This window comes from Phoxinus phoxinus, assembly GCF_949152265.1.
Source record: "Phoxinus phoxinus genome assembly, chromosome: 9".
NCBI classification, from domain to species: Eukaryota; Metazoa; Chordata; class Actinopteri; order Cypriniformes; family Leuciscidae; genus Phoxinus; species Phoxinus phoxinus.
The window spans coordinates 36,720,296-36,747,113 of NC_136884.1; the positions used below are offsets into that span (position 1 = coordinate 36,720,296).

The window sequence follows — 26,818 nt, forward strand, 5'->3', positions numbered from 1 at the left end:
AAAACACACCAAGTTTAATCAGATGAATGTACTGTATCTTGCGAGGCTGTGAGGAATAATCCTGGGAAACTTACCTCAGAAGTGCTGGTTTCACTTCGAGGAGCAATGGATCCAGATTAGTAGTACGTTTTTTATTCTGTTTATTCTGCTGTTGTGACTAGTTTTGGATAGACTATAACGTTTTTACTGTAAAATAGACCTCAAATAAGCTTTTGTTAGCCAGTTTCTGCTCATATGTTAAATATATAGTATGTTTTGTCAAAACTAAACTCATCAACTAAGATGTTATAGTGTTTTTTCCAATGTAACGTTAGGCTATATCAAACTAATGAATCCTTAACTTTGAAATATGTATGATACTTTGAAAAAAAGAAAGATTACACTTGAAATATTGTTAAAATTGTAATTGTTGTTGATTTACATGTGAACACTTTTTAATAAAATAGCAAAAAATATATTTACAATGTAGATGTAAAATAATCTTTATAGGTCAATATAAGCCTTCTCATTAAATTATTTATTATTGTTTTTTATTAGTGACACATTTGGGCAGAGGATGTATTCCAAAACTTTCTGAAAATACAGCATGAGAATTAACTGCACAATTACTAGAAATGTTTACCTTGGATATTATACAATTTGCATGTATAAAAAAAAATTGTGAAAAAAAAAAAAAGTTTCCAAATCTAACTTTGCACCAATTCTGTAGAATGGCCCATATAGCCTATTTGAACAAGATTTGTTTCCAGGTATGACTATGTACTAAAAATGTGCATTTGGATTATATATATATATATTTATTTTTTTGTCCTCACATTCTTTCTTGTGACACACCTGAATGAAAGGCTCATTATGCGGGGTCATTAAGCGGGGTCATTGTCTTCTCAGGTGTGAACCACTTACTATTCATGATGGTGTTGGAATCGTCCACGCCCCTGCTCATATTGCCTTCCCAAACAAAAAGTGTTTTACAATATGTAAATCAATGTATTGTTTTATGTGAATGATTAGTCAGGATGATTTTCAGATCATTTTGAAGGAAAAATTCTAAGCGACAACATCCATTACTCAAAAGTATTGTCAAAACATATGTACTATGTGTTTTGTGGCGTAATTTCAGACACTTTAATTTTTTGTTTTTTGAATAACCATGCATAAACATTATTCTCTCACAAATACAAACATTTACATGCATGTTGCTCACATATTATGGTAGCCCTGTTTGTGATAAATAGAGTGGCCAATTTCCGGGGTGGCGTAGTCTATTTAGTGCCATAATTGGCGTTGTATTAAGCTTTTTATAGCAGACTGCCACATTAAGAAGAAAACACAAAGCAGACGGAAACCCACTACCACTAGGAGTGTGGAACCTGCTTAACAGATTTGCAGACACATGTTTTTCACACATCACTCAAACACAGAACCAGGAAACAGGAAACTCTTTAGTTCAGAGAAACTGAAACTGAAGTGAAGTTGAGCTGTTGTGTGTTTGTGTGTCTCATGCAGTGAAATGGCAGAGACCAGAATTTCTCAGGATGAGTTCCTGTGTTCAGTGTGTCGGGATCTCCTGAAGGATCCAGTGACCATTCCCTGTGGACACAGTTTCTGTAAGATCTGTATTACTGGCTGCTGGGATCATATGAAAGTCTACTGCTGCCCTCAGTGCAGACAGAACTTCAGTCCAAGACCTGCTTTAGCTAAAAACACCATGCTGGCTGAACTGGTGGAGAAGCTGAAGACTAAAGTTCCTGCTGACTGTTACGCTGGAGCTGGAGATGTGCAGTGTGACGTCTGTGGTGTTGGAAGAAAACTCAAAGCCGTCAAGTCCTGTCTGGTGTGTCTGGACTCTTACTGTCAGAGTCACCTTGAACAACATGAGAGTTTCTTTAAAAAAAAGAGACACAATCTGACCGATGCCACTGGACGACTGCAGGAGATGATCTGCCAAACACATGATAAACTCCTTGAGGTTTTCTGCCGCACCGATCAGAAGTTTATATGTCTGCTGTGTACGATGGATGAACATAAAAACCATGACACTGTATCAGCAGCAGCACAGAGGACAGAGAAACAGGTATGAACTATAAACTAAACACTGATGATATAATGTTGACACTATTTATATTGGCACCATATGATCAGGACACATCATTCACACCGCATACGTCAGCAGAAGTGACCAGAAGCTGCAAGTGGACTTTCACTGCTGAGTGTATTTGTGCTCCGCACTGAACTTAACAGAAAATACGGTGAAAATGCACCGTAAACATATTGATCAACACAAACTTTTGTAAAACAGGCTTTGAGGAAGCAACATTAAATTATAGAAAATATTTACAGATTGTTTGACAAAATATATCTCTGTCAAGAAGAACATTATTTAGAATAAGTTAAATGCAGCGACAGACAAAAACACGTTCTTTTCAGTCTGTCTCAGTCCATATGAACTTTAGGCATTGGCTTCTGTTCTGTGTTTTTAAAATAAATTTTTGATGGAAATGGGATGCCCGCCTTCATGTAAATTAGAATGACTGATTTCCAATCAATATTTTAAAATCTTTACATCTGTGTCAGTTTCACTTTTGTGATACTTATGCTTGCAGTGTGAAAGAGGCCTCATGCTTCATGTAAACAAGACCAGCAACTGGACAAAGCATGACTTGGCTAGGCAAATATGATCTGGCAGGGCAGGACACAAGGGGAACATTTAGGGAATAAATAAGGCAGGTGATTAGGAAAAACAGGTAGGGCAAATTAACCAATGATCAGGTAACTAAATGGGCGCATGCTGCTCAGTATAAGACGTTACACAACAAGACGGAGTGCACGAGAACAAGCGCATGCTCATCCTGTGCACTCACAACAGAATACAAACACACGGAGCATGAATGCCCGAATCCTGGCACAGAACCGAAACCAGAACTAGACATTAGGGCTGGAATCTGAACACCACGCTTCGAACATAAAACAAGGCACACAGACAAGAGACCGTACGCTCACACAAAGACAAGACAATACAGGAGTGTCAGATCTCTGGCACAAAACCAAGAATAAACTAGACCAAAGTGACAGAACCCTGACAGATATGTGACAGCAGAATAAACTGACATCTCTGTTATTGATTTGTGGTGCAGAAGGAGACGCAGAGGTCGTTCCAGCAGAGGATCCAGCAGAGAGAGAAAGATCTTCAGCAGCTGAGAGAGGCTGTGGAGTCTCATAAGGTGAGTCTGGAGAAGAAGGGAAGTTTGAGACGTCTCAGTCAGGACTCACTGAAGCTCACTGTGTGATTGTGATGTGTGTCCTAACAGCGCTCTGCACAGACAGCAGTGGAGGACAGTGAGAAGATCTTCACTGAGATCATCTGCTCCATTAAGAGAAGACGCTCTGAGGTGACCCAGCGGATCAGAGATCAGGAAAAGACTGCAGTGAGTCGAGCTGAAGGACGACTGGAGCAACTGGAGCAGGAGATCAATGATCTGAAGAGGAGAGACGCTGAGCTGGAGCAGCTTTCACACACACAGGATCACATCCATTTCCTGCAGGTAACAGAGATCTAGATGAACAGGGTCATAGTGGACTTGAGCAGGAGACTCACAGAGAAACATTTCATGAGAGCAGAATGAGCAGTTGTGTTATATAATAAGGTAGATTCTCATCTGATCATCTTACTTTAAAATAGACTAAGCTTATGAATGCATTTCAGCTCTGGAAATCTCTTAGGAAACACGGTCTTGATACCCATGAGTATCTAAATTTAGATTGCATGGTGCACTGCCCAGATGACTCCCAGTGCGCCTTATATCACGCCGGCCTCAAAGAGTAGACAGAGGAGAGCCTGGGGATTACCCTCAAGAGATATTCAGTGAGTGTGTGGAGTTGGTACTCTCCAGCTGTGGTTCCCCCTTTACAGTGGGTGAAGAGGAGGAGGATCCCTAACACGGTGGTCCCGGAGCTAGCACTTATTGACCTACATACTCTGGAATGGACTCCTAGTCTCCTACCCATGCTCCCACCCTTGAGGTCTCTTCTTCTACATCGGTCCCACCAGGCCTAATGGACTCTCTGGTTCCGCATAATTCCATGACTCTCCTTCCTCTGCTGGTCCCACCCAGCCTCCTGCTTTCCAACCATAGAGGCCATCCAAACCCCCGTCGTCTTTGCAAGTTCCGTCCAGCTCCTTCCTTTCCGCTGGCTTTATCCATTTTCCATACAGGATTCACCACAGACTTCCGGACCTCTGGCTGCGCCTTTGGCTCCACAGGGCTCCCATTTTTACTGTTCCTGTTACGATTCCTCCTTCGTCCTTGCTCCCACCGGATCTGCCTCTGTCTTTTCTATAATTCTATAATTTCAATTTATGAAATATAGCTAAGATGATGACTGATGCATTTGATTTAGTTAATGGGTAACACTTAATAATTACCTAAAATTGAATGTTATTATAAAGTTATTAGTTAATGATGAACTAATCATTTTAAAAACATGACTATACGTCTATAAATGATTAAGAAAAGATAAATGTGTTGTAAATTATCTTAAAAAATAGTAAATCATCGAAATACTCAAACAGATCCAGGGCTCGACAGTAAGGACTGCCCGATGGCCCGGGGCCAGTGTGAACAACTGTTTTGCGTCTCTGAGCAACACACGACGGTGTATCTTTACTGAATGAATCAGCTTTTTCAACAAATCAGCTGAATCAATGATTCAATGACTCACTCATTAGGACAGTAAAATGCTTCCTTACCGAATGAATTAGCCGTTTGAATGAATCGGTTGAATCTCAATGACTCACTCTTTAACAGTGACTTACTGCCACCTCCTGGCGGGTTTAAATTCACATTTAAAATATCTTTTCATTTTTTAAATAATTTCAAATAACAGTATTTAACGTTTTATATTTTCAACATATAAAAACAGTAATTATGCATCTTTAAATGCTCTTCAATTATTTACTTTAATAAAGGTTGATCTAGTTATATAGTTATACATTTCATTACAATTTCTCTACCTGAAAATCTCCTGTTTAAACCTACATGAAAAACGTCTCGGGTTACGACTGTAACCCTTGTTCCCTGAGGAGGGAACGAGACACTGCGTCGTTGAAAACAACTCTTTGGGGACGCTCCCTAAGCGTACGCCTCTGAAGTATGAATGAAACTAATCCAATCCTGATTGGTGTTGTGTCGTGACGTAACATGTGACGGCATAACCGGATGCATAAAAGTGTCGCCGGCGCACACACACATTAGCCTCGCGATGAAGCAAGCCGCTCCCAGGCGTTAAGGGGCGTGGCAAGACGACGCAGTGTCTCGTTCCCTCCTCAGGGAACAAGGGTTACAGTCGTAACCCGAGACGTTCCCTTTCGTAGGGAGCTCGCACTGCGTCATTGAAAACGACTCTTTGGGGAACGAATACCCACTAGGCCACGCACCGAAAAAGCCTGTCCTAGAGTGAAGCTGATCTCAGGCACTTAAGCTAGGACGAGAGCACTCGTGCGCCAGACGCACTAAGGAGGTGAAGACAATAAAACCTGATGAAAGTGTGCGGGGTAGCCCAACCGGCTGCCTCACAGATCTCCTGGAGGGGCACTCCCGAACGGAGGGCCCTAGAGGACGCCATGCCTCTGTTAAAATTAGCCCTTACGGCCAAAGGTGAAGGCAAATTGCGCACCTTGTAGGCCTACTTATGGTTTGTTTGGATGCCGGGAGCCCCTTATTAGGTGACCCAAAACACACTAACAGTAGGTCCGACCTCCTCGAAGAAGAGGACCTCTCAGGTAAATACTCTGACTGGCAGAGCAAAGGAACCTCTCTTATTCTGCCGACACATGAGGTGGAGGATGAAATGCTCGCAGGACCATGGACCTAGCCATGTTAGAATGCACTTAAGGCACATAGCTGGGTCTCGGGTGCAGGATGGCCTTAACTCTGCCGGGGGCAAAACCCCAAGCAAGCTGGCGTTAGTGCCAGGGCTTGGAGATCTCCCACTCTCTTAATATTTTAAGAAATAGCTAAGAGAAAGGCTATCTTGAACGTGAGGTCTTAGGCGAAGCCGACTGGAGGGGTTCGAATGGAGCCAGGGATAGCCCTTCGAGAACCACCGCCAGGTCCCAGGAAGGAACCCTGGACCTGACTGTCGGTCTCATCCTCCATGTACCTTGGAGAAATAGTATGACCAGCTGGTGCCTCCCCAAAGGCCCATCACTCGGTGGTGCATGGCCCGCCTCAATGGCAGCCACGTACACCTTAAGTGTGGACGGGAAGAGACCCAGAGAGAAACGATCTTGAAGAAACTCCAGAACTGAAGCCACTGGGCAGTTAACTGGATCTAACTCATGTTCTCTACTCCAAGTGGAAAAACATACCACTTGAGGCCATATAATCTCCTAGTAGACGGAGCCCTAGAGCTAAGTATGGTTTTGACGACCCCAGCTGATAGACCGGCATCTAGGTACTGGACCCCCTCAGGGGCCAGACCCACAATTTCCACAGCTCCGGGCGAGGGTGGAATATTGTGCCCTCCGTCTGAGACAACGGATCCCTCCTCAGAGGAATCTGCCACGGCGGAACTATCTGAAGTGAAATTATGTCTGAAAACCATACTCGGGCCGGCCACAACGGGGCTATCAGAAGACGACTGATGCCCTCCTGACGGACCCTCTCCAGGACTCCCGGGAGCAGAGCGATCGGGGGAAAAGCATACAGGCGAAGCCTCGGCCAGGCCTGTACCATGGCATCCAACCCCAGTGGGGCTGGATGAGTGAGGGAGAACCAAAGTGGACAGTGGGACGTCTCTCGAGACGCAAACAGATGCACTTCCATTGGTCCAACCTCTGCCATATCAACTTCACCACCTCTGGGTGAAGTCTCCATTCCCCGGGCCTCAGCCCCTGCCTCGACAGGATGTCTGCTCCCTGATTCTGAACCTTCAGGACATATATTGCTCTAATAGATAATAATTTCCCCTGGGACCATAGATTAATCTGATGCGCCAGTCTGGATAGAGGGCGCGATCTGAGTCTCCCTTGTCGGTTCAGATAAATTGATGTCTGGGAGGAAGCTCCTTAGAGCCCTGAACACAGCCAACATCTCTAGGCAAAATATATGCCAAAAATGTTGATGGTTCTGCCACAGACCCCTGGCAAAGCGGCCATCCACGACCGCGCCCACGCCAGTGAAGGAGGCGCCTGTCGAAACGGTTTTCCGGCGACATGACGCTGCTAACACTGGCCCTTGGGACAGGAACCAAGGTTTCTTCCATATTAATTAGGGAAACGAAGACATCGGCGCGTAACCCTGATTGTTTGGAACGGATTCCCCCTTGGGGAAATCCCCTTGGCTATCAGCCACCACTGAAGGGGCCTCATGTGTAGAAGGTCCAAAAGGTATTATGTTGGACACAGCTGCCATGAGGGCCAGCAGTCTTAGAGATTGCTTTACAGTGATGGCCTGGCCTAGCTTTATCCCGGACGCCATGGCCCGGATGGACTCGATACACGCGGGAGACATATGTGCCCACATTGTATCCGAGTTCCATACCACGCCCAGAAACGTAGTTTTCTGAGCTGGTACCAACACGCTTTTTTTCGTGTTGAGTCTCACCCCCAAGCTCGGAATACGGCCAAGGACGACATCTTGATGCCGAACTGTCATTGCTCGAGACTGAGCCAGAATGGGCCAGTCGTCGATTAAATTAAGTGTAAGGATGGCCTGAAGCCTCAGTAGGACCAGAGCTGCATCCATACACTTGGAGCTTTTGCGAGGGTAGAGTGCTAGGCCAAACGGAAGAACCTGAATTTGGTACGCTTCGCCCCCGAAAGCGAACCTCAGGAACCTCCTGTGTATTGGAAGGATGGAGCACGGAAGTATGCGTCTTTTAGACCTATCGTGATAAACCAGTCCTCGGACCTGATTTGATTCACGATGAGCCAAACTCCCGAGAGAGGGGCTCTAGAGGAAGGAGTGGGGTTATATCCCATGACTTAGATAACTCATTATATAAGTCAGGAAAAATAAATAAATAAAAATGGTAAGCTCTGGCACTGATGTTGTGATTGTTGCTGCAGGAAGTGCTCATATCCTTTTTTCTTAGATATTTATTAAGCGCTTCCTGTCTAACATGTGGCCAGTTGACGGATCACAACACGCTATTAAGCCTCGATGTTGCAGATTTTTTTATTTTAAACATCGGGTGCTTGTCACGGGCAGAAGAAGCCGCATCGCGGGCTTAGAACCATTCAAATAAAGAATGAGAAAGTGCCGCAGCAGTCTCACTCTCATCAGCAAAATTCATATTTTATTATTTATTTTATTTACGAACCCCACGATCTGAGTCGCGGACCTGAACAACGGAGAACGTGAGCTGGCGAGTCTAATTCACGTTCATCCGCCTCGATGCTGAACACACCCACTCCCTCAGAAGCAGATAGTTCAAACATCAGGTTCTCATCACGGGCAGAAGAAGCCGCAGCGCGGGCTTCTGCACCATGAACGGGAGCCCCAGAACCTTCAAATAGGGAATGAGAAAATGCCGCAGCAGTCTCAATTTCATCTGCAAGATCCTATCGCGAACCCCGCGATCTGATTCGCCGCGCGCGAGCTGTGTGAATTCAACTCACGCTCACCCGCCTTGATGCTGAACACACCCACTCCCTCAGAAGCAGATAGTTCAAGCATCAGGTTCTCATCACGGGCAGAAGAAGCCGCAGCGCGGGCTTCTGCACCATGAAAGGGAGCCACAGAACCTTCAAATAGGGAATGAGAATGTGCCGCAGCAGTCTCATTCTCATCTGCAAGATCCTATTGCGAACCCCGCGATCTGAGTCGCCGCGCCGCCTCAACGGACGCGGGACCCGAACCGCGGGGAACGCGAGCTGGTGAATTTAACTCACGCTCATCCGGCCGCCTCGATGCTGAACACATCCACTCCCTCGGAAGCAGATAGTTCAAACATCGAGGTCTCGTCACGGGCAGAAGAAGCCGCAGTGCGGGCTTCTGCACCATGAACGAGAGCCCTAGAACCTTCAGATGAAGAATGAGAAAGTGCCGCAGCAGTCTCATTCTCGTCTGCAAGATCCCTTTGCGAACCCCGCGATCTGAGTCACCGCGCCGCCTCAACGGACGCGGGACCTGAACCACGGGGAACGCGAGCGCAGTACTGATAGGGAGTGTTTCACAGAGATCACAGACAGCCCCCTCGAGAGCTGCCCGTGCGTGTTACACTCCCAAACAATTCACACACAACTGATGCGTGTCCCCACTCGTAATATATTTTGGGCAGGGGTGCACACATCTAATGAATTGCTCACTCGCCATAATAAAGTGACTGGATCAGACAGACAACACCAAATAAGACAGACAAAAACAGAGAGTGCTTGCTGAAGAGCGAAAGCTAATGTGTGTGTGCGCCGGCGACACTTTTATGCATCCGGTTATGCCGTCACATGTTACGTCACGACGCAACACCAATCAGGATTGGATTAGTTTCATTCATACTTCAGAGGCGTACGCTTAGGGAGCGTCCCCAAAGAGTCGTTTTCAACGATGCAGTGCGAGTTCCCTACGAAAGGGAACCTGAAAAGCACTGTTTATTTCATTTATATGTTATTTCTGTTGTATTTATTTGTGCTATTGTTCGTAATTTGATTATTTGTTCCCATTTTGCTGTTTAAATTAGTTCATCTGGTACCTTTTGGTGTCATAACCTTATTTATTATGGTTACATGTATCAAAAATAACGAGAACAATACTAGGCTTATTTTATAGGGCCATTTTCTTTTCTTTATAATTTTTTGTTGTTGTGGGGCCAGTAAAAATTTTAGCTGGGAAAGCAAAAATTTGAACCATGGGCCAGTAGAAAAGTCCTTCGTGTTGAGCCCTGAGATCATTAGTAGATGATTAATGTTATAAATATGTTATTAGTTGTATTATTAATCAATTACAAATTGAAATATTTATGTTAAAAAATGTTAGTTAATAATTGTTCTCAATAAACAATGGGTAATCATGAATAAATGATGAACAAACCATTAGTAAATGATCAGTATATTACGGTGACCAAGTGGGGACATGTTCGGTTCATTTAGTTTTGTTGTAGTCACATCATATTAACTTGTGGGAACCTGTAAATTGTAAAGTCGTGGCCTCGAGATCCAATGTTGAGGGAAAGACATCTATTTATCATGGCCACGAGTTAAATGCGTAAACAACCTTCACGACCATAGCAACCTGGAATTATCAGAAATGGATAGGCCTATAATAATATTTATTTTTAATTAAGAATGACAAAATAAGGGCGTAATTAAGAAATGATTATATTACGCGTGATGTTGCCTATAGGCAGCACTCAAATCAAGTTTGTTTTACCAATAAATGATAAAATAATATGTAAGAACAAAATAATATAGGCCTACAAGAAAACGTTTTATCCATCCCATCTCAGAGCCTTTTAAATCCATTCACTGATATTGTCTTTATTTATTTATTTATTTATATATGATTATGACTATTTAACACACATACGTAGTGCTGTTTAAAAGTTTGTGATCCTCTTATAGAATTTGTGTACATGTGAATAATTTTGACAAAATAATGGATCATACAAAATGCATGTTATTTTTTATTTAGTACTGTCCTGAATAAGATACACTGTATCTATTGGCAAAGGTTTTGGGATGTCTGCCTTTACATGCACATGAACTTTAATGACATCCCATTCTTAATCCGTAGGGTTTAATATTGAGTTGGTCCACTCCAGCTATAACAGCTTCAACTCTTCTGGGAAGGCTTTCCACAAAGTTTAGGAGTGTGTTTATGGGAATTTTTGATCATTCTTCTAGAAGCGCATTTGTAAGGTCAGGTCACTGATGTTTAACGACAAGGCCTGGATCGGCAGTCTCTGATCTAATTCATCCTAAAGGTGTTCTATCGTGTTGAGGTCAGGATTGTGCAGGCCAGTCAAGTTCCTCCACACCAAACACCTCATCCATGTCTTTATGGACCTTGCTTTGTGCACTGGTGCAAAGTCATGTTGGAACAAGAACATCCCCAACCCCTGAAAAACAACCCCAGACCATAATCCCCCCTCCACCAAACTTTACACTTGGCACAATGCAGTCAGGCAAGTACGTTCTCCTGGAAACCGTCAAACCCAGACTCGTCCATCGGATTGCCAGACAGAGAAATGTGATTCATCCCTCCAGAGAACACGTTTCCACTGTTCTAGAGTCCAGTGAAGGCGTGCTTTACACCCTTGTATACAGCGCTTTGCATTGCACTTTGTGATGTAAGGCTTGGATGCAGCTGCTTGGCCATGGAAACCCATTCCATGAAGCTCTCTATGCACTGTTCTTGAGCTAATCTGAAGGCCACACGAAGTTTGGAGGTCTGTAGCTGTTGACTCTGCAGAAAGCGGACTCTGCGCACTGTGAGCCTCAGCATGTGCTGACCCCGCTCTGTGATTTTACGTGGCCTCCCACTTTATGTCTGAGTTGCTGTTGTTCCCAATTGCTTCCCCTTTGTCATAATACCACTAACAGTTGACCACGGAATTTTTAGTAGTGAGGAAATTTCACGAATGGACTTTTTGCACAGTGGCAACCTATCACAGTGCTACATTTGAATTCACTGAGCTTAATTTTAGCTTTTACTATGCTATGACTTTGTCGATTGCTAAATATTAGGAACTTTGTTTTACTCAAATTTTACTCAATGAAAGTTGATTATTATCAAACCACCTTTTTAAGACAATCAATTCAATTTCAACTGTATTCAGAAGCTGGTCCAAATTTTTTACCTAACAGTATAAATTTGTGTCATCCGCAAACAACACCATTTTTTATATTTTAGACACTTTACAAATATCATCTATATACAATACAAACAATTTGGGACCTAACACCGAACCTTGTGGAACACCATAAGTAACTTTCATTAGATCAGATTTAATATTGTTTATTTGTATGAATATGCGAAGGGCTGGATTGATGCGAGTTACTAAAGAAGAAGAGCTGCACAAATCTGACAGTAGTGCAGGATATTGGCTGAAGTGTGGAGGTGATGAACTTTAATTTCTGTTTTCTGTAGAATTTCCAGTCTCTCTCAGCTCCTCCTGAATCTACAGACGTAAATGACAATCCCTTCAGTTCTCTCTCCTCTTTTGATGGAATTATAAAATATGTCCGTCAGCTGAGAGACAAACTGGAGGATTTCTGCAAAGAAGAGCTCAAGAAGATCTCGAACAGAGGTAAAGTCCTGGAGATTCATCTATTCTCAGAAATTATCCTCCATCTCATGTCATGCAGAAGATCACAATAGAAATGTAATTTTCTCTTGACATGATAATCACACTATCCATGTCTGTTGATTTCCACAGTCACTTTCACCAACATTGTTCACAAGACCAGGAACGACTTCCTACAATGTAAGTCACTAAGAAAACAAGCAGAAAAACTCACTGAGTGTGTTCATGTTCTTCCCGTAGAAGATGAGAGAAAACATGACAGAAAAGTTTAAGAGTTGATCATGTAAATGATGATTTGCACAGGAAATCTGGTAATCTGTACTGAGACACTGCTGATATATTGCTGATATATTAAACATGATGAGTTCAGCTAGACTGAAAAAAATAACACTGAAAAAAATAACTCTGAGTAAAACTTTATTTTAAAGGTCCATAATTATGCGGTAGTAAAGCATTAACACACCCATAGTTAATGGTTAACTTAACATAAATTAAAGGCATATTAGTAATTATTTATGCGGTAGTTAAGCTTTAACAAACCAGCAATTAATAATGAACTTAACATACTGTATATTAAGGGCATATTTGCATTATTTACAACTTATTAAACATTTGAAGGATAAATGAGCAGAAATAAGCCAATAATTAATGGTTAATATTTTTATTTTCATCACTCTTTGTTCTAATCCACCAAATGGAAACACAATATAAACAAAATGGATAAACATCTTGAATAATCAATCTCTAGGCGGGAATAAAATGCCCCTTTCCGCTGATGGGTCAACCAAAGATTAAGCTGTGCTGTTATCAGTTCTTATTCAGCTCCGGGCAACAGAATAATAGTAATCTGATACAGTTGTACAAATTATTACAGAGTTTATTCCAACTACATTTAATGTCTTTCGCATCAAACAGCGACACTTATAAATAGCTCGACACAAACCGTACCGGGACAGTGCCTTGACAGAGCTTTCTTCTGTGTACACATACATTTGTGTGTCGTGAAATTAGTTTGTGTTAAATATTAATTTACTAATCTGCTCTCACGACTACCCCTAGCCTACATGTTTGGCACGCCACATGTTTTATTTAGCTGATCAACTCTTGAAATTTCTGTGTCTTCAAACAAATCTTTTTTGTACAGTACAGCTTTTTTGTAATTGCTGTAAAAAAAGAAAGAAAATGTATGTGTACACAGAAATCTCTATCTCGGCTCTGCCCCGGTGTGTTGTCACGGTGGGTTGCAGGAAAGCAGACGGAGACGAGGATGTATTTCCAAAACAAAGGTTTATTTGTAATTAAACCCAGGACGGCAGAACAAGTAGCAACACACACTAAATAAGCCTGAGAACGGACACACACTGACTGGACAGATGGAACTTAAATACAAACACAGATGATGATGATGATGACTAAACAGGTGACACAACTGAACTGATAATGACAGTAACCATGGATATGAAGGAGTGGCGGGAAAAGAACAAAGGAGAACAGGAACCAATCAAAGTACAAACTGAAAGTCCAAACAAACACAGACACGTGACAGTACCTACCCCTCCCGGAAGGTGCAACCTCGCGCCGTAGACAGACCAACTGCGGAGGAAGGGGGTTCAGGAGGAGGACGAAGAGCAGGTGAAGGACGAGGGCGGAGCAGGCTGTGCAGGCGGCCATGGCGGAGACGACCGTGCAGGCTGCCTTGTGGATAACGGAGGGAGGAGAAATAGTGGAGAAAGGGCTGATGACTCCAGGGGGCCGACTGACGGAGGATATGAGGGAGGTTGGAGCCCAGGTTGAGCTGATGGACCGACGGGCCGAGGTGGAGTCCTGGTCGCGGAGGCGGAGACCGGGGATCCACCGACCATGTTGATGCTGAACACTGGTAGACCCACAAGCTCACCTCACTAAAGGTGGCATGTGTGTGAGCTGTGGGGCTAGCAGGAAGTGGCGACAGCGTGGTTGAGGAAGGCATGATGGGAGGAGATGGGAGAGGGAGGCTGGGTTGGAGTTCAGGCTCAGGCACCATATCGGGCTCAGGTTCTGGAACGGATTCAGGCTCGGGAACAGGCTCAGGAGCAGATTCAGATTCAGGAATAGATACAGGCTTGGGGACAAACTCAGGTCTGGGAACAGGAACAGTTATTGGGGCAGGAACAGGTCTAGGGACAGGAACAGGTCTTGGAACAGGCTCTGACTTGGCGGTGGTCATCCTGGCAGAAGGCTCAGGTGGTGTGGCATCGGCGGCCATCGTGGCTTAGGACTCAGGTGGTGGCCATCTTTGCTGAGGGCTCTGGCAGTGAGACGGCGGCCATCTTTGCCAAGGGCTCGCACTCGGGCGCAGAGGAGTCCGTGGCGGTAAAATTGCGGGTGTGTATTTGCTGCCTTTGACCGCTAAGAGGCGCTACAATCGCAGACTTTGAAAAGTGTCAGTTTATTCTCTCTATTGGTAATCTGCCGCCGCGCCGCGGCTCATTAAGAGTGATTGAAATGTGGTAACAGATCAATTCAAGTGAAACATGTAGTTAAACGAATTCATATAATCACAAGACTGAAATTAAATGTAGGCCTAATACATTTAATAAATAATGAAAACATTTCAACACAAAACATTGCAATAGAAAAATATTAGGCTACATCAATGAGGCTTTGCAAGAGCAACGTCTTTTCAGCGGACCGATGATAGCGCAGTGGACAACACAACAGCACGAGCTTCACGGAGCTTCAAGCGCTGCGAGATCGAATCTCATTAGCTTTGGCTGACAGCGTTCAATGTTTTACCATTCTTGATGCTTAGATAGGTAACTGTTTATTGAAGTCAAGTGTTTTGTTTAATTATCAATGGCACATTACAACATACATTTGCTATATACCAGTAGAGCCGCTGCACAGACGACAAAACTGATGAAGGAAGATTATCAGCCGATCGTGTCAGAAAATGAAAATGACAAAGCTATCTTTAATCTGCTAAATTATTGTTTTGTGAATCATCCACGAAATTGAGATGATTGACATTGATACCCGCCATAGCAAAGGAAGAAATTTTTAAAAACAGATCCTGGACATTTCAAGGTTTAAATAAAGTGTCGGGGGCAGTTTATTTATTTAAAACAGGGTTGCATCAAGTTAGAGTTTATTAGAGTTTATTAAGTAAGAAACAGAATCTTATTCTTGCGACATTTTAAATCTGTATTGCCAAAGAAATTGCAGCTAAATAAACAATTAAAACAGTACGCTAGTCAACAAAACGAAAATAGTTCAAAGCAACATAAATTAAGATCATGCGTTTTTCTTTGCTTCTCTCTCGCGCTGGATCTCTTTTATTTTAGTTTATTTAGTCTCCCTGCAGTGCGCGCCGGGTCTCTCTCGAAATTAAACAAGATTTCAGGGTAAAACCCCATCATACAGCTGATAATACTGTAGTATGTCGCGGTGTGTCATCCATACAAATCACGAAAAAAAATTTGTAACAAATGATTGAATTCACCGTACAATAAAACGAGGTGGATCGCGAATAAAAAGCTCTGTATCTGCTGCTCACTTGCATTCGTTTAGTTGGCAAGAACGCGTTTCATCGATAGTTCATGTTTAGATAATGCCAGATTGTTGACAAACACACTCAAACATGTTAAAATTATACAAAACCAGTTGAAACAAATGGATTGAACACTTCAACTGAAAGTGTGTGTGAAACCTCTTTAAATACAATACATAAAACTACAATATTTATAATTTAAGGGCCTACATTTAGACACATCGAGAGATTTATCTTTAAAAGTATTTTGCCTTTGCCTGGTCATCAGGCTCACTCTGCATATGAAAGACAGAACATTAACACCTCCTGAACCCCCAACCCCCCACAGGCGATCTGAGTTTGAGACCGACTTAAAACAAAGAGAAGTCGCAATTCACACTTAAAGGGTTAGTTCACCCAAAAATTAAAATAATGTCATTAATGACTCACCCTCATGTCGTTCTAAGCCCGTAAGACCTCCGTTCATCTTCGGAACACAGTTTAAGATATTTTAGATTTAGTCCGAGAGATTTCTGTCCCTCCATTGAAGCTGTATATACAGTATACTGTCCGTGTCCATAAAGGTAATAAAAACATCATCAAAGTAGTCCATGTGACATCAGTGGGTTAGTTAGAAGTTTTTGAAGCATCGAAAATACTTTTTGGTCCAAAAATAACACAAAATAAGACTTTATTCAGCATTGTATTCTCTCCCGGGTCTGTTGTCAATCCTTCACAGTTACGCTGATGGCGTAAGACGCTGATGACGTGTTATCTGGTGCGCCCGAGCTTCATTTATAGACTGAGGGAAACGCACGCTGTAAAAGTGTCTCATCCGCGACATGCACATTTACGCACCATTAAAAAAATGATATCCACGCAAACAATGTAGAATAGCTTGAATATAGCGTGCGTCTCCCTCAGACTGTAAACGAAGCTCGGGCGCACCAGATAACACGTCATCAGCGTCTTACGTCAGCAGCGTCACTGCGGAGTCCTGAACGCAGATTGACAACAGACCCGGGAGAGAATACAATGCTGAATAAAGTCTTATTTTGTGTTATTTTTGGACCAAAAAGTATTTTCGATGCTTCAAAAACTTCTAACTAACCCACTGATGTCACATGGACTACTTTGATGATGTTTATATTACCTTTATGGACATGGACAGTATACTGTATATACAGCTTCAATGGAGGGACAGAAAGCTCTCGGACTAAATCTAAAATATCTTAAACTGTGTTCCATTATTTTCATTTTTGGGTGAACTAACCCTTTAATTCTAGACATAGCATTAGGCTAGTAAAGTGTTGATAATGAAAGAATTTAATCATTTAGGCTATGTAGGCTAATAGGCTAAATTTTCTGTCATAAAAGTTTATTAATAAACATTTAATTATTTCAATAATTGAAGAAATAAAACACTACCTCGGTTTGGGCCAGCTTTTTCCAAGCAAACACAAATGCATGTTAATTTCTTCAAACGCATGTTCATTTGTTGTCATGAATACAATGTTCAACTCAATGTTAAATTCCACGGGGATCTTTGGATCCTTACAACCAGGGTGCGCGATTTGTGAATTAGCTATTATTATTATTTTATATATAATAATTATGAACTTAAATGAAACAATATCGCAACATTTCGACATAAATTATCTGAACTGTTTTTATAATTTAATTCAGGGCGATTTAGCCTAGACTACATTTAATTATAGCGAGATTTTCACCCTTGTCCGTTCCTCATTGGGAAGCGCTCACATGATAGCTAAACATGTTTAAGTAGATCCTCTGCACCTCTCGGTTTCATACGGATTACCTAATCAGATAACATTTATTAAATATGTAGACATTTAAAGGCTTTAGACACAGCCGATTTCTTATCTTGACTGAGCGGACGAAAGTGGCTTTCGGTTCATTTTTGTGACGCGCAGTTCCCGGAGACAGAGACGACAGATAAACTTTTGAATAAAAGTTTGAATATGAATAAAAGTTTACAGTTTTGAACGATGTAGGCTTCTTTACTTTAATCTGTATGCCTAAAAAACTACGGAGTAGCCTATTAGGGCCTAAGTTGTTTTAGCTGTCTGTTATGAGAAAAATAAATCCAAATGAACGCGCCGAACACTAATTCAGTCTGTCGAACACTAATTCAACATGCCAGAATAAAACCCGACTTTAGAACAATGGATAGCGCCACTCGGCGTGGTGTGCCAAAATACTTAATTATAAACTTCAATATTTCATTCAAAATAATCTCAAAACGCTTTGTGACATTTTAAAAACCGTGCATGCATTAAGGCCACTGGAACCATGAACGTAACTGAAACTGGTTCTGATTTTATTGTTTGTCGTTTAAACGTGCCTGTTGCATATCTTTACATTATATATTTTAAATGGTCTATTGGTGAAGTAATTTACAGCATTGATTACAGTGGAGGGAGAGGGGATTAAAATAATTCAGCAGAAGCAGGGATGTTTAGACCAGAAGGAAATCCCTGTCCAAATCGCACCTTGCTTAAAACCATGTTTTTACAAACTCTTTATAGGAACCAAAAAAAAAAGGCTATCCTGTATAAAAAAATGTTTTGTTTGTTTGATTGTCTGCGTTAATAATAGGCTATGATATGCATTAATAGGCTACTATAAAATGTACAATAGTCTATGTTTGTTCGGGATTCGAACCCGTGTCATCCAAATGACCGATACGTAAGTTCTACCACTCAGCCATGAATTTACTCACTGAGAAATGCCCGGTTTCTCTAGGCTTCTCCAGAGAAGCGCTCATCATTCGTCTCATTCCTCAATAGAGTAGTAAACAAATAATCAGCTTCTTTGCACCTAATTTAATTTTGTTTGTTATTTTTTTTATTATTATTATTTTATCACGCTGCTCCCAACGGGCAGTTTGTTGTACAGGTGAGGTGGCATTACCTGCTATGGCTTTCCAGCCTGTCGCAACTACTCCGGTGCCTTTGGGACAGCTGCAGGGTCATCAGCTGGACACCGCCGTTCATAGATGTTTCGCCCCCATGACCATTACATCTCCAGGCGGGGGGGCCGGTGGCATGCTGGGGACGTCTCCCCGCCACCCCCTGCAGCTGCCTTCACTGGGGTGATGATCCCCACCCCATTTCTTTCCTCCTCAACCAAAGCCAATCGCCCACTCCATGTAGCAGCTGGACTGCTGCTTTCCCCACGAAGCCTCGACAGCCGATCTCCACAGGGTGAACGGTTGCTTTCCAGCCAGCATCTTTGCACTCCGCTGCTAACTCGGCGTACTTCTGATGCTTCCTTTCGTGGGCTGCTGCCATATTCTCCGCCCAAGGGATGGTAAGCTCGATGAGGAGGGCCCGCTTCGCCACTGTGGACCACATGACTATGTCTGGTAGGAGAGTGGTAGTCATGATCTCTCTTGGAAAGACCAGCTGTTTCCTGAGGTCTGCCAGCATCTGCCACTCTTTACCTGGTGCGAGCATGCTGCTCTTCTTCTGCGCAGGAAATCGGTGTGTACCACCAGGCTTTACAAATCCTGTCAGGGCATGCTCTTCTGTTGCTGGTGACTGGTTTGCTGCCACCCTACAGCCCTCCAGGATCTCGGCCAGCTTCGTCAGGATTGTATCATGGCGCCACCTGAAGCATCCCTGGGTCAGTGCCACTCTGCATCCCGACAAGGTGTGTCGGAGACTTGCCTTGGCGCTCCCACACAGATGACAGCCTACTTCATCACCATACCACAGCGTGAGGTTCCTAGGGCATGGAAGTGTGTCGTAGGTCGCCCTCAACAGGAAACTGAGCCTGGATTGAGGCGTCCTCCAGATATCCGCCCAGGTGACACGCCTGTTGATGGTAGCATCCCATCTCGTCCAGGCTCCTTGCGTGCCCTGGGATATTACCTTCAGATGGTAGCGCTCCTTCTCCAGTCTGGTGATTTCGTCCACCACCATGGTCTTCTGCTGTCTCTTGGTGGCTTTGGACCAGAATTGCTGCACTGCTTCCCAGCCCAGCCCAGCACGACTGGTCTGGACAGCCCCCATCACTTTTCGGTGTTGCAGACTGACGATGGCGCGATCCACCTCTGCTTGCACCTTCCATTTGCGGCCTGTGCGGATGGGGACATTCGCACTCCTTATGAGCGGGTCTGCAGAGTTCTTTAGTTCCAGCACAAGGCGAGCCTTTTCCTGCTTATATCCTAGGCTGATGGATTTGATAGGGAGCTCCAGCATGCTCCGACCGAACAGACCTGCATCTGAAAAGCATCGGGGCAAGCCTAACCACTTGCGGATGTAATTGTTGGCTAGACTATCCATTCAATAGGCTTATGTCGCCCACCGACGTCTAGGCGTAGGCTACAATATGAAATAAAGGCTATATTGTTCTCGTCTCTGTTTTTAAATTATGATTCTATTTTTCTGTCCTACATTTTAAAATACGGCAATAGCTGCTGTTTTGCACAATATCCCTCTGCGCCACCTGGCGGTCATTTCGCGAATGACTTTGAAATGCGACTGGATTATTTTTACCGCGGTAGTTTTGCCGCGGTGCCTGGCGTGGCGGTAATAGGCATTCTGGTTGAGTACCATCTGTATATATATATATATATATATATATATATATATATATATATATATAATGAACACCAGGTTTGTTGTGCCTTGTAGGTGTAGGGCTTCATAAAATAATAATAACAATAGTATAGCAGGCATCGTTAAAAAGGAACACTTCAGGAACACTACACTTGAGAAATTATATTATTGACATATTGATTATGAAATGAGATTGGAGTAAAACCATGAAGCCTATGTTTGGTGCGTTTTGCTGATCGGGCTGAATTTTTCGGTCCGAGCCCGGCAGTTAAAATCCCATTTTTTTCTCATACTAATGACACATGTAAATGGTAAATGGACTGCATTTATATAGCGCTTTCACAGACCCAATGGCCACCAAAGCGCTTTATATTTTGCCTCACATTCACCCATTCATACACCGACGGTGGTGTCAGCCATACAAGGCGCCATCCAGCTCGTCGGGAGCAGCTGGGATTAGGTGTCTTGCTCATGGACACCTCGACACTTGGTCAAGTGGAACCGGGGATATAGAACCACCAACCTTTCGGTTTGTAGACAACCTACATGACCCACTGAGCCACTGCCGCCCATGTACGTTTGTTTGTGTGGAAAGCCCGCTTTTATTAAGCAACTGTAGGAAGGCATTCGGAAATGTCAACAGATGAGCGCATCAGTGCGCACGGAGCAACAAGCGCTCTTAACACAGGCGCGCATGCACATGTTTCGTTGTCACGGCTACATAAACAAATTTCCGCACACAGGAAGACAGATGTTATGGTATTTTACATGTATTTTAATCACAAAAAAACGTTTGCATCAAGTGAAAGCACCAGGCACATTGGCTACCTACATAATAAACTGTTTTAAATTTAAAATGTTGAATGTCGTATCGCGCTGATGTGGGCTTGGGTCGGGTGTCCATCCTCTATTTCAAACACACAGCGCGACTGACTCAAACTCACAGCGCGTGCAGAGAACATTCACTGAAGCATCGAGCAACAGTTCGACTGCAATGTGTAATCAAATGTATATTTCTGCATATATCCTGGGGAGCAGGACTCCGCATAGTGCCTTCCAAAGCCTTACAAGCGAGGGGAGTAACTCTGCTCGACCCTGGACCTACAGAGTGATATCTTTTTTAAAGCACTGTGGAGGCTGGGTACTCTTACATTGAGTACCCTAAGTACCCTAATGAGAGAAGTACCTTTTCAGCACTTCTAGGGATGACCGTCTCGAACGGGAGAGTAATAACATTGATCTACCAGGGAGGTCTCATGAGAGTCCTTCGACCTTCTGACCAGACTCTGTGAGCGTAGTACTCTACAGAAAGACCCTATCAAATGATGGGAGTACTACCAAGCTCTAAGCAATAACAGAGAGCCTCCAGAGGAGCCTGCAACATGATATAACTCTAGGGAGCTAGGACATCAGCAAGAAGAGATTTAATGGAAGAGGCCTAACCATTCAACCCTATGACTTGGTCAAAATCAAGGAACTTTCACAGGAGAGTCTGTTCTTAAGGCCACAGACTAGATAATGCTACTACCAAAGCTCTAGAGAGCGGCGGCTTCAGCATAGTGCTTGTCGCTTTCTAAGCGAGAGAATCACAGGGAGGCCTTCAGAAGAAATAGCCTGCAACAACTGGCTATTTGTCTGTGCCAAACACCGCTAGGGAACTGTAGCTCACCATATCGCTTCTACTCTAGTATCAAGAGGAGTCAGCTCAACCTAGGCAGTTAGAGAAAGCCACAGGGCCTGAAACTCGCCTTATTACCCTAATGCAGAGGGCGGACCCTGGCTGGGTGACTCCCACAGTGAGAGGAGGCATTCCAGGATCACTAGCTGCCAGTCTTGGTCTGGAGAGGCCTACTTTGAGCTACTGCAGGCTAGGAGGCGGGGATGCTCCAGCAATCCCCGCCTCAGTCTAAGAGACGCATTCCTAAAGTACTAAGCCTAGGCTGGATATCAGGGCGAGCCAATAAATTGAGGGCCGATCACACACGGATTCATGACCTTCCTGGAGCTCAGTGGAGCGGTGGCTTCAACATGACGGCTCTTTAAGTGAGAGGAGGCCAACTCACTCACCACAGGGTGATTATCAAGGCGGCCCACAGAGGACCATGCTTGAAGTCATGATCTATCTGGAGCTCGGGGAGCGGAGGCTTCAGCATAGTGCCCTGTACTCTCTTAGAGAGAGGAAATCACTTCACTCAACCCAGGGTGGTTTACCAAGGAGGCCTCTCTGAGGGCCATACGCTTGATATCGTTATCTTGCCAGGAGCTTAGTAGAGCGGTGGTTTATTTTCCAAAATAACTCTCTAACGAGAGGAAGACCAACTCACTCAAACAAAATGTTATCAAGGCAGCCCTAAGTGGGCAGAACGCTTGCCATATCAATTATCTGGAGCTCAGATGAGCGATGGCTTTAGTAAAATAATTCTCTAATTCAGCTACTCACTACAGGTGATGCGTTACATTCCAATGTTACCCACCGTACAAGAACCTTATAAACGACTCCTAGTTAGAGGTGGCATATAGTAAGGGTATCACGATCACCTTGTGATAAAAAGTGGGAGCTCCAGAGCCCCAGTCAAATTGCCCCTTTTTAAGAAAACGTTTTTTTTATAAACATCCCCCTATTCCCCTTCTATAGGGAGCTGAGGTCACCATAATCTTTCACAGTGGTTAAAGTGTCCTGCAAACCTCAAACTGTGATATGAAGAGCAGAGGCCTTAACCCTCTGGGGTCTAAGGTGTTTTTGGGGTCCTTGAGATGTTCTGACATGCCCTGACATTTGTGCTTTTTTCAGTTGCTTATAAACATATTAATGGCAAAGGTGGAATTACACTCTATCACAAACAGGGCTGCCATAATATGTGAGCAACATGCATGTACATTAGGGATGCACGATATATCGGCCGCCGATATAATATCGGCCGATATGGTCATTGTTTTACACATCGGTATCGTTCCGATGTCAAAATATGGCCGATGTGAACAGGCCGATTATCATTCCTGTGTATTTGACGTGCGTGTGGGGGCGGGGATGTTTGTTTTTGCACGAGCGCATTTCAGCTGTGAACAGCGCTGGTGTGTAGGGGCGCGCACTTTACAGAGGGTGCACCCTTTATCACGTCTCGTCAGAGCGAGGGGAATAACTGATACTGTGGGAACCGTTTTTATGTGTAGTGGAGCGTACTTTATGGTGGGCATACGATCAACATTTGTTATATCTCCCGTGCTGGACGGGGCGAGGTTTGAACCCGGGTTTGTGTGTAGGGGCGCGCACTTCATTGTGGGCGCGCGAACTAGTCATTACACCGTGTCCTAACTACACGCGATGCCGCGACACGCGATAAAAGGTATATTTTCAATGTTAATCAGAGCTTTATGTCCTAACCAGCCGCGACGGCGACACGCGACGATTCTATTTTAGAAACTGTTTCTATTTTTCTGCGACGTCGCGCTGGAACAATAAACACAACGTGTGGCAATGATAATCTCAGGCACTGTTTATGTGCTTTATTTAATGTTAAAAGCGTGTAATGTGACTTTGAATATCATTTAGTGCTCCAGCTTTGTAGCTGTAAAAGCAACAATGGATAATTCACCTCAGATCTTGAAATTAAACAAATGGAAACAAGAACGTTCAAACTGAAGAAACAAATGTATTATTTGACAAAGATTGTTTAAGTAACTCAGTAGCCTATGTATTTGAATACTGTTTAAATGGTGTAATATTTGTGAATTTGATTATGTAGCTACTTATCCATTTTCTTGCGATTGCCGTCAAGATTACTCTCTGGTGCTGTGCACTTGACGCGACAGCCTGCCCACACGCCGTTCTGATTGGCTCTGGGTTTTGATTGATTTGTATGCAACTCGCAGTCGCGTCGCGGCTAGAGTGGACATACAAATTATTAATGACTGATATTGGTACACACAGGTAAAGGTGCCCAATATCAGTAATTTCTGAAAATAAATTACAAAAGTATAAAAAAAAAAAAAAAAGTGTTTTGGAAAATAGCTCTTTATTTGATTATCATAAAAATGTGTTTTCTATACAGAGATATCGACATCGGTAAATATCGGTATCGGCCATAACAGCAATATTAATATCGGTTATCGGTATCGGCCACAATATTCACATCGGTGCATCCCTAATGTACATGTTTGTATTTTTGAGAGAATAATGTTTATGCATGGTTATTCAAAAAACAAAAAATTTAAGTGTCTGAAATAACGCCACAAAACACAGTAAATATGTGTTCACAATACTTTTGAGTAATGGATGTTGTCGCCTAGAGTTTTTCCTTCAAAATGATCTGAAAATCATCCTGCCTAGTCATTCACATAAAACAATACATTGATTTAAATTTTGTAAAACACTTTTTGTTTGGGAAGGCAATATGTGCAGGGGCATCGACGATCCAACACCATCATGAATAGTAAGTGGTTCACACCTGAGAAGACAATGACCCCGCTTAATGACCCTGCATAATGACCCCGCATAATGAGCCTTTCATTCAGGTGTGTCACACAAAAAAAAGAATGTGAGGACAAAATAAATAAATATATATATATATATAATCCAAATATAAATCAAAGTCAAAAGCACATTTTTAGTACATAGTCATACCTGGAAACAAATCCTGTTCAAATAGGCTATATGGGCCATTCTACAGAATTGGTTCAACGTTAGATTTAGAAACTTGTCTTTTTTTTTCACAATTTTTTTTATACATGCAAATTGTATAATATCCAAGGTAAACATTTCTAGTAACTGTGCAGTTAATTCTCATACTGTATTTTCAGAAAGTTTTCGAATACATCCTCTGCCCTTCAGGTGTGCGATGGTGATTGCTAATTGATTTATACAGTGTACATTACATTAAAAAATCAGATTCATAATTCCTGATTCTTTTGTGTTTTCTCTCCATCAGATTCTCATCAGCTCAATCTGGATCTGAACACAGTGAATGTACACCTCCATCTGTCTGAGGATAACAGAGTGATTACTAACACTAGCACAGTCCAGCCATATCCTGATCATCCAGACAGATTTGTGTATCCTGAGGTGTTGTGTAGTGAGAGTGTGCGTGAATGCTGTTACTGGGAGATTGAGTGGAGTGGACGTGTGTTTATATCAGTGTCATATAAGAGCATCAGCAGGAAGAGATGGGGTACAGATTGTTTGTTTGGATATAATGATCAGTCCTGGAGTTTGATCTGCTCTCCTGACAGTTACTCATTCAGACACAATAACATAGAGACTAAACTCCCATTAAAGCCCATCAGTCGTAGAATAGGAGTGTATGTGGATCACAGTGCAGGAACTCTGTCCTTCTACAGCGTCTCTGACACAATGAGTCTCATCCACACAGTCCAGACCACATTCACGGACACACTCTATCCTGGGTTTTATGTTTATTCTGGATCATCAGTGAAACTGTGTTGATTAATCAGAACAGATTCTAGAATCTAACTACCAGTCTAAGGATTCAAGTGTCATACATTTTGTGCATGTACTTCATTGTGCAGCAAATGGGGTGAATCATTGTGCTTCTCTGTCATTAGCTCTCTGTGGCTACTTGTTTCCTGCTTGTCTTTTCCTGTCACTCTTCTTAATAAATCATCACTGTTTTACTACAACAAGATTTGTTTAGTATTTAGAATGGAGTTTATGTGGATCACAGAGCAGGATCTCTGTCTCCGACATAATGAGCCTCATTCACACAGTCCAGACCACATTCACTCACACGCTCTATCCTGGGTTTAGGGTTTATTAAAATGGATCATCAGTGAAACTGTGTTGATGAATCAGAATAGACTGTCGAGAGATTCTGCCCATAATGCAGAAAGGACACTAAAAAAGGAACTTTTACGCTTATATCTATAACTTTTCCAGTAGCTTACCTAGACTACAGTTGATCCTAAAAGCATTGTCCTGTCCTTGTGTGTCTTATGTTGTATTGTGTATTTTCGTATGATATCATTGTTGTGTGATTGGTGTTTAGTTTAAGTACTTGTTCATAATGTATCACTTCAATATGTCCTCAGGCTCCCTATTATAAGCTTTGAATAGCTTCTTTGGGAGACCTGATTCACACATTACAATATGTGCCACTTGGTTGTGCCAACTGTCTTGATTTTATGTGTGGATGAACTAATAAAGAAAGAAAGAAAGAATGCTTTGAGCTGCATGATAAATCAGTAACTGTCACACGCTGGCTTGACTAGATAATCCGAGATAAGAGGCTTGATGCAGAAAGACGATATAAGTCATCTCATATATCCAAATCACGATATAGTACCTTTTCTGTAAATTCAATCAATTAATAGTTTATATATATTTACCACATGGAAAAGACATCATTACATTCTACATTTTAAAGTATATCCGCCCAGAATGAGGAACCTATGTTGGAATTATCTGGCTCTGAGGAGTTAGATGTTTTGGGCATCGAGGCAGGAGAATCAGAGGACTCGCCACCTCAGT

The 26,818-nt window shown here is 42.9% G+C and overlaps 1 protein-coding gene across 1 annotated transcript; it reads left to right on the forward strand.

The window, feature by feature from the left end:
• The first annotated feature begins 1,444 nt into the window (after window positions 1-1,444).
• Window positions 1,445-26,502, forward strand: LOC307004136 (tripartite motif-containing protein 16-like). Its single transcript, XM_079623104.1, has 6 exons — window positions 1,445-2,074; window positions 3,135-3,221; window positions 3,309-3,542; window positions 12,087-12,246; window positions 12,376-12,423; window positions 25,263-26,502. Exons 1-6 carry the CDS (start codon window positions 1,511-1,513, stop codon window positions 25,775-25,777), a joined length of 1,608 nt encoding a protein of 535 aa, XP_079479230.1. The 5' UTR covers window positions 1,445-1,510; the 3' UTR covers window positions 25,778-26,502.
• Window positions 26,503-26,818: the final 316 nt, after the last annotated feature.

Excerpts from the sequence above, each read along its gene's own strand:
- LOC307004136 (XM_079623104.1), top strand. The coding sequence starts at position 1,511 with ATGGCAGAGACCAGAATTTCTCAGGATGAGTTCCTGTGTTCAGTGTGT. Across the intron at positions 3,222-3,308 it reads AGGCTGTGGAGTCTCATAAG|CGCTCTGCACAGACAGCAGT; the intron begins GTGAGTCTGGAG and ends GTGTCCTAACAG. Across the intron at positions 12,247-12,375 it reads CAAGAAGATCTCGAACAGAG|TCACTTTCACCAACATTGTT; the intron begins GTAAAGTCCTGG and ends TGATTTCCACAG.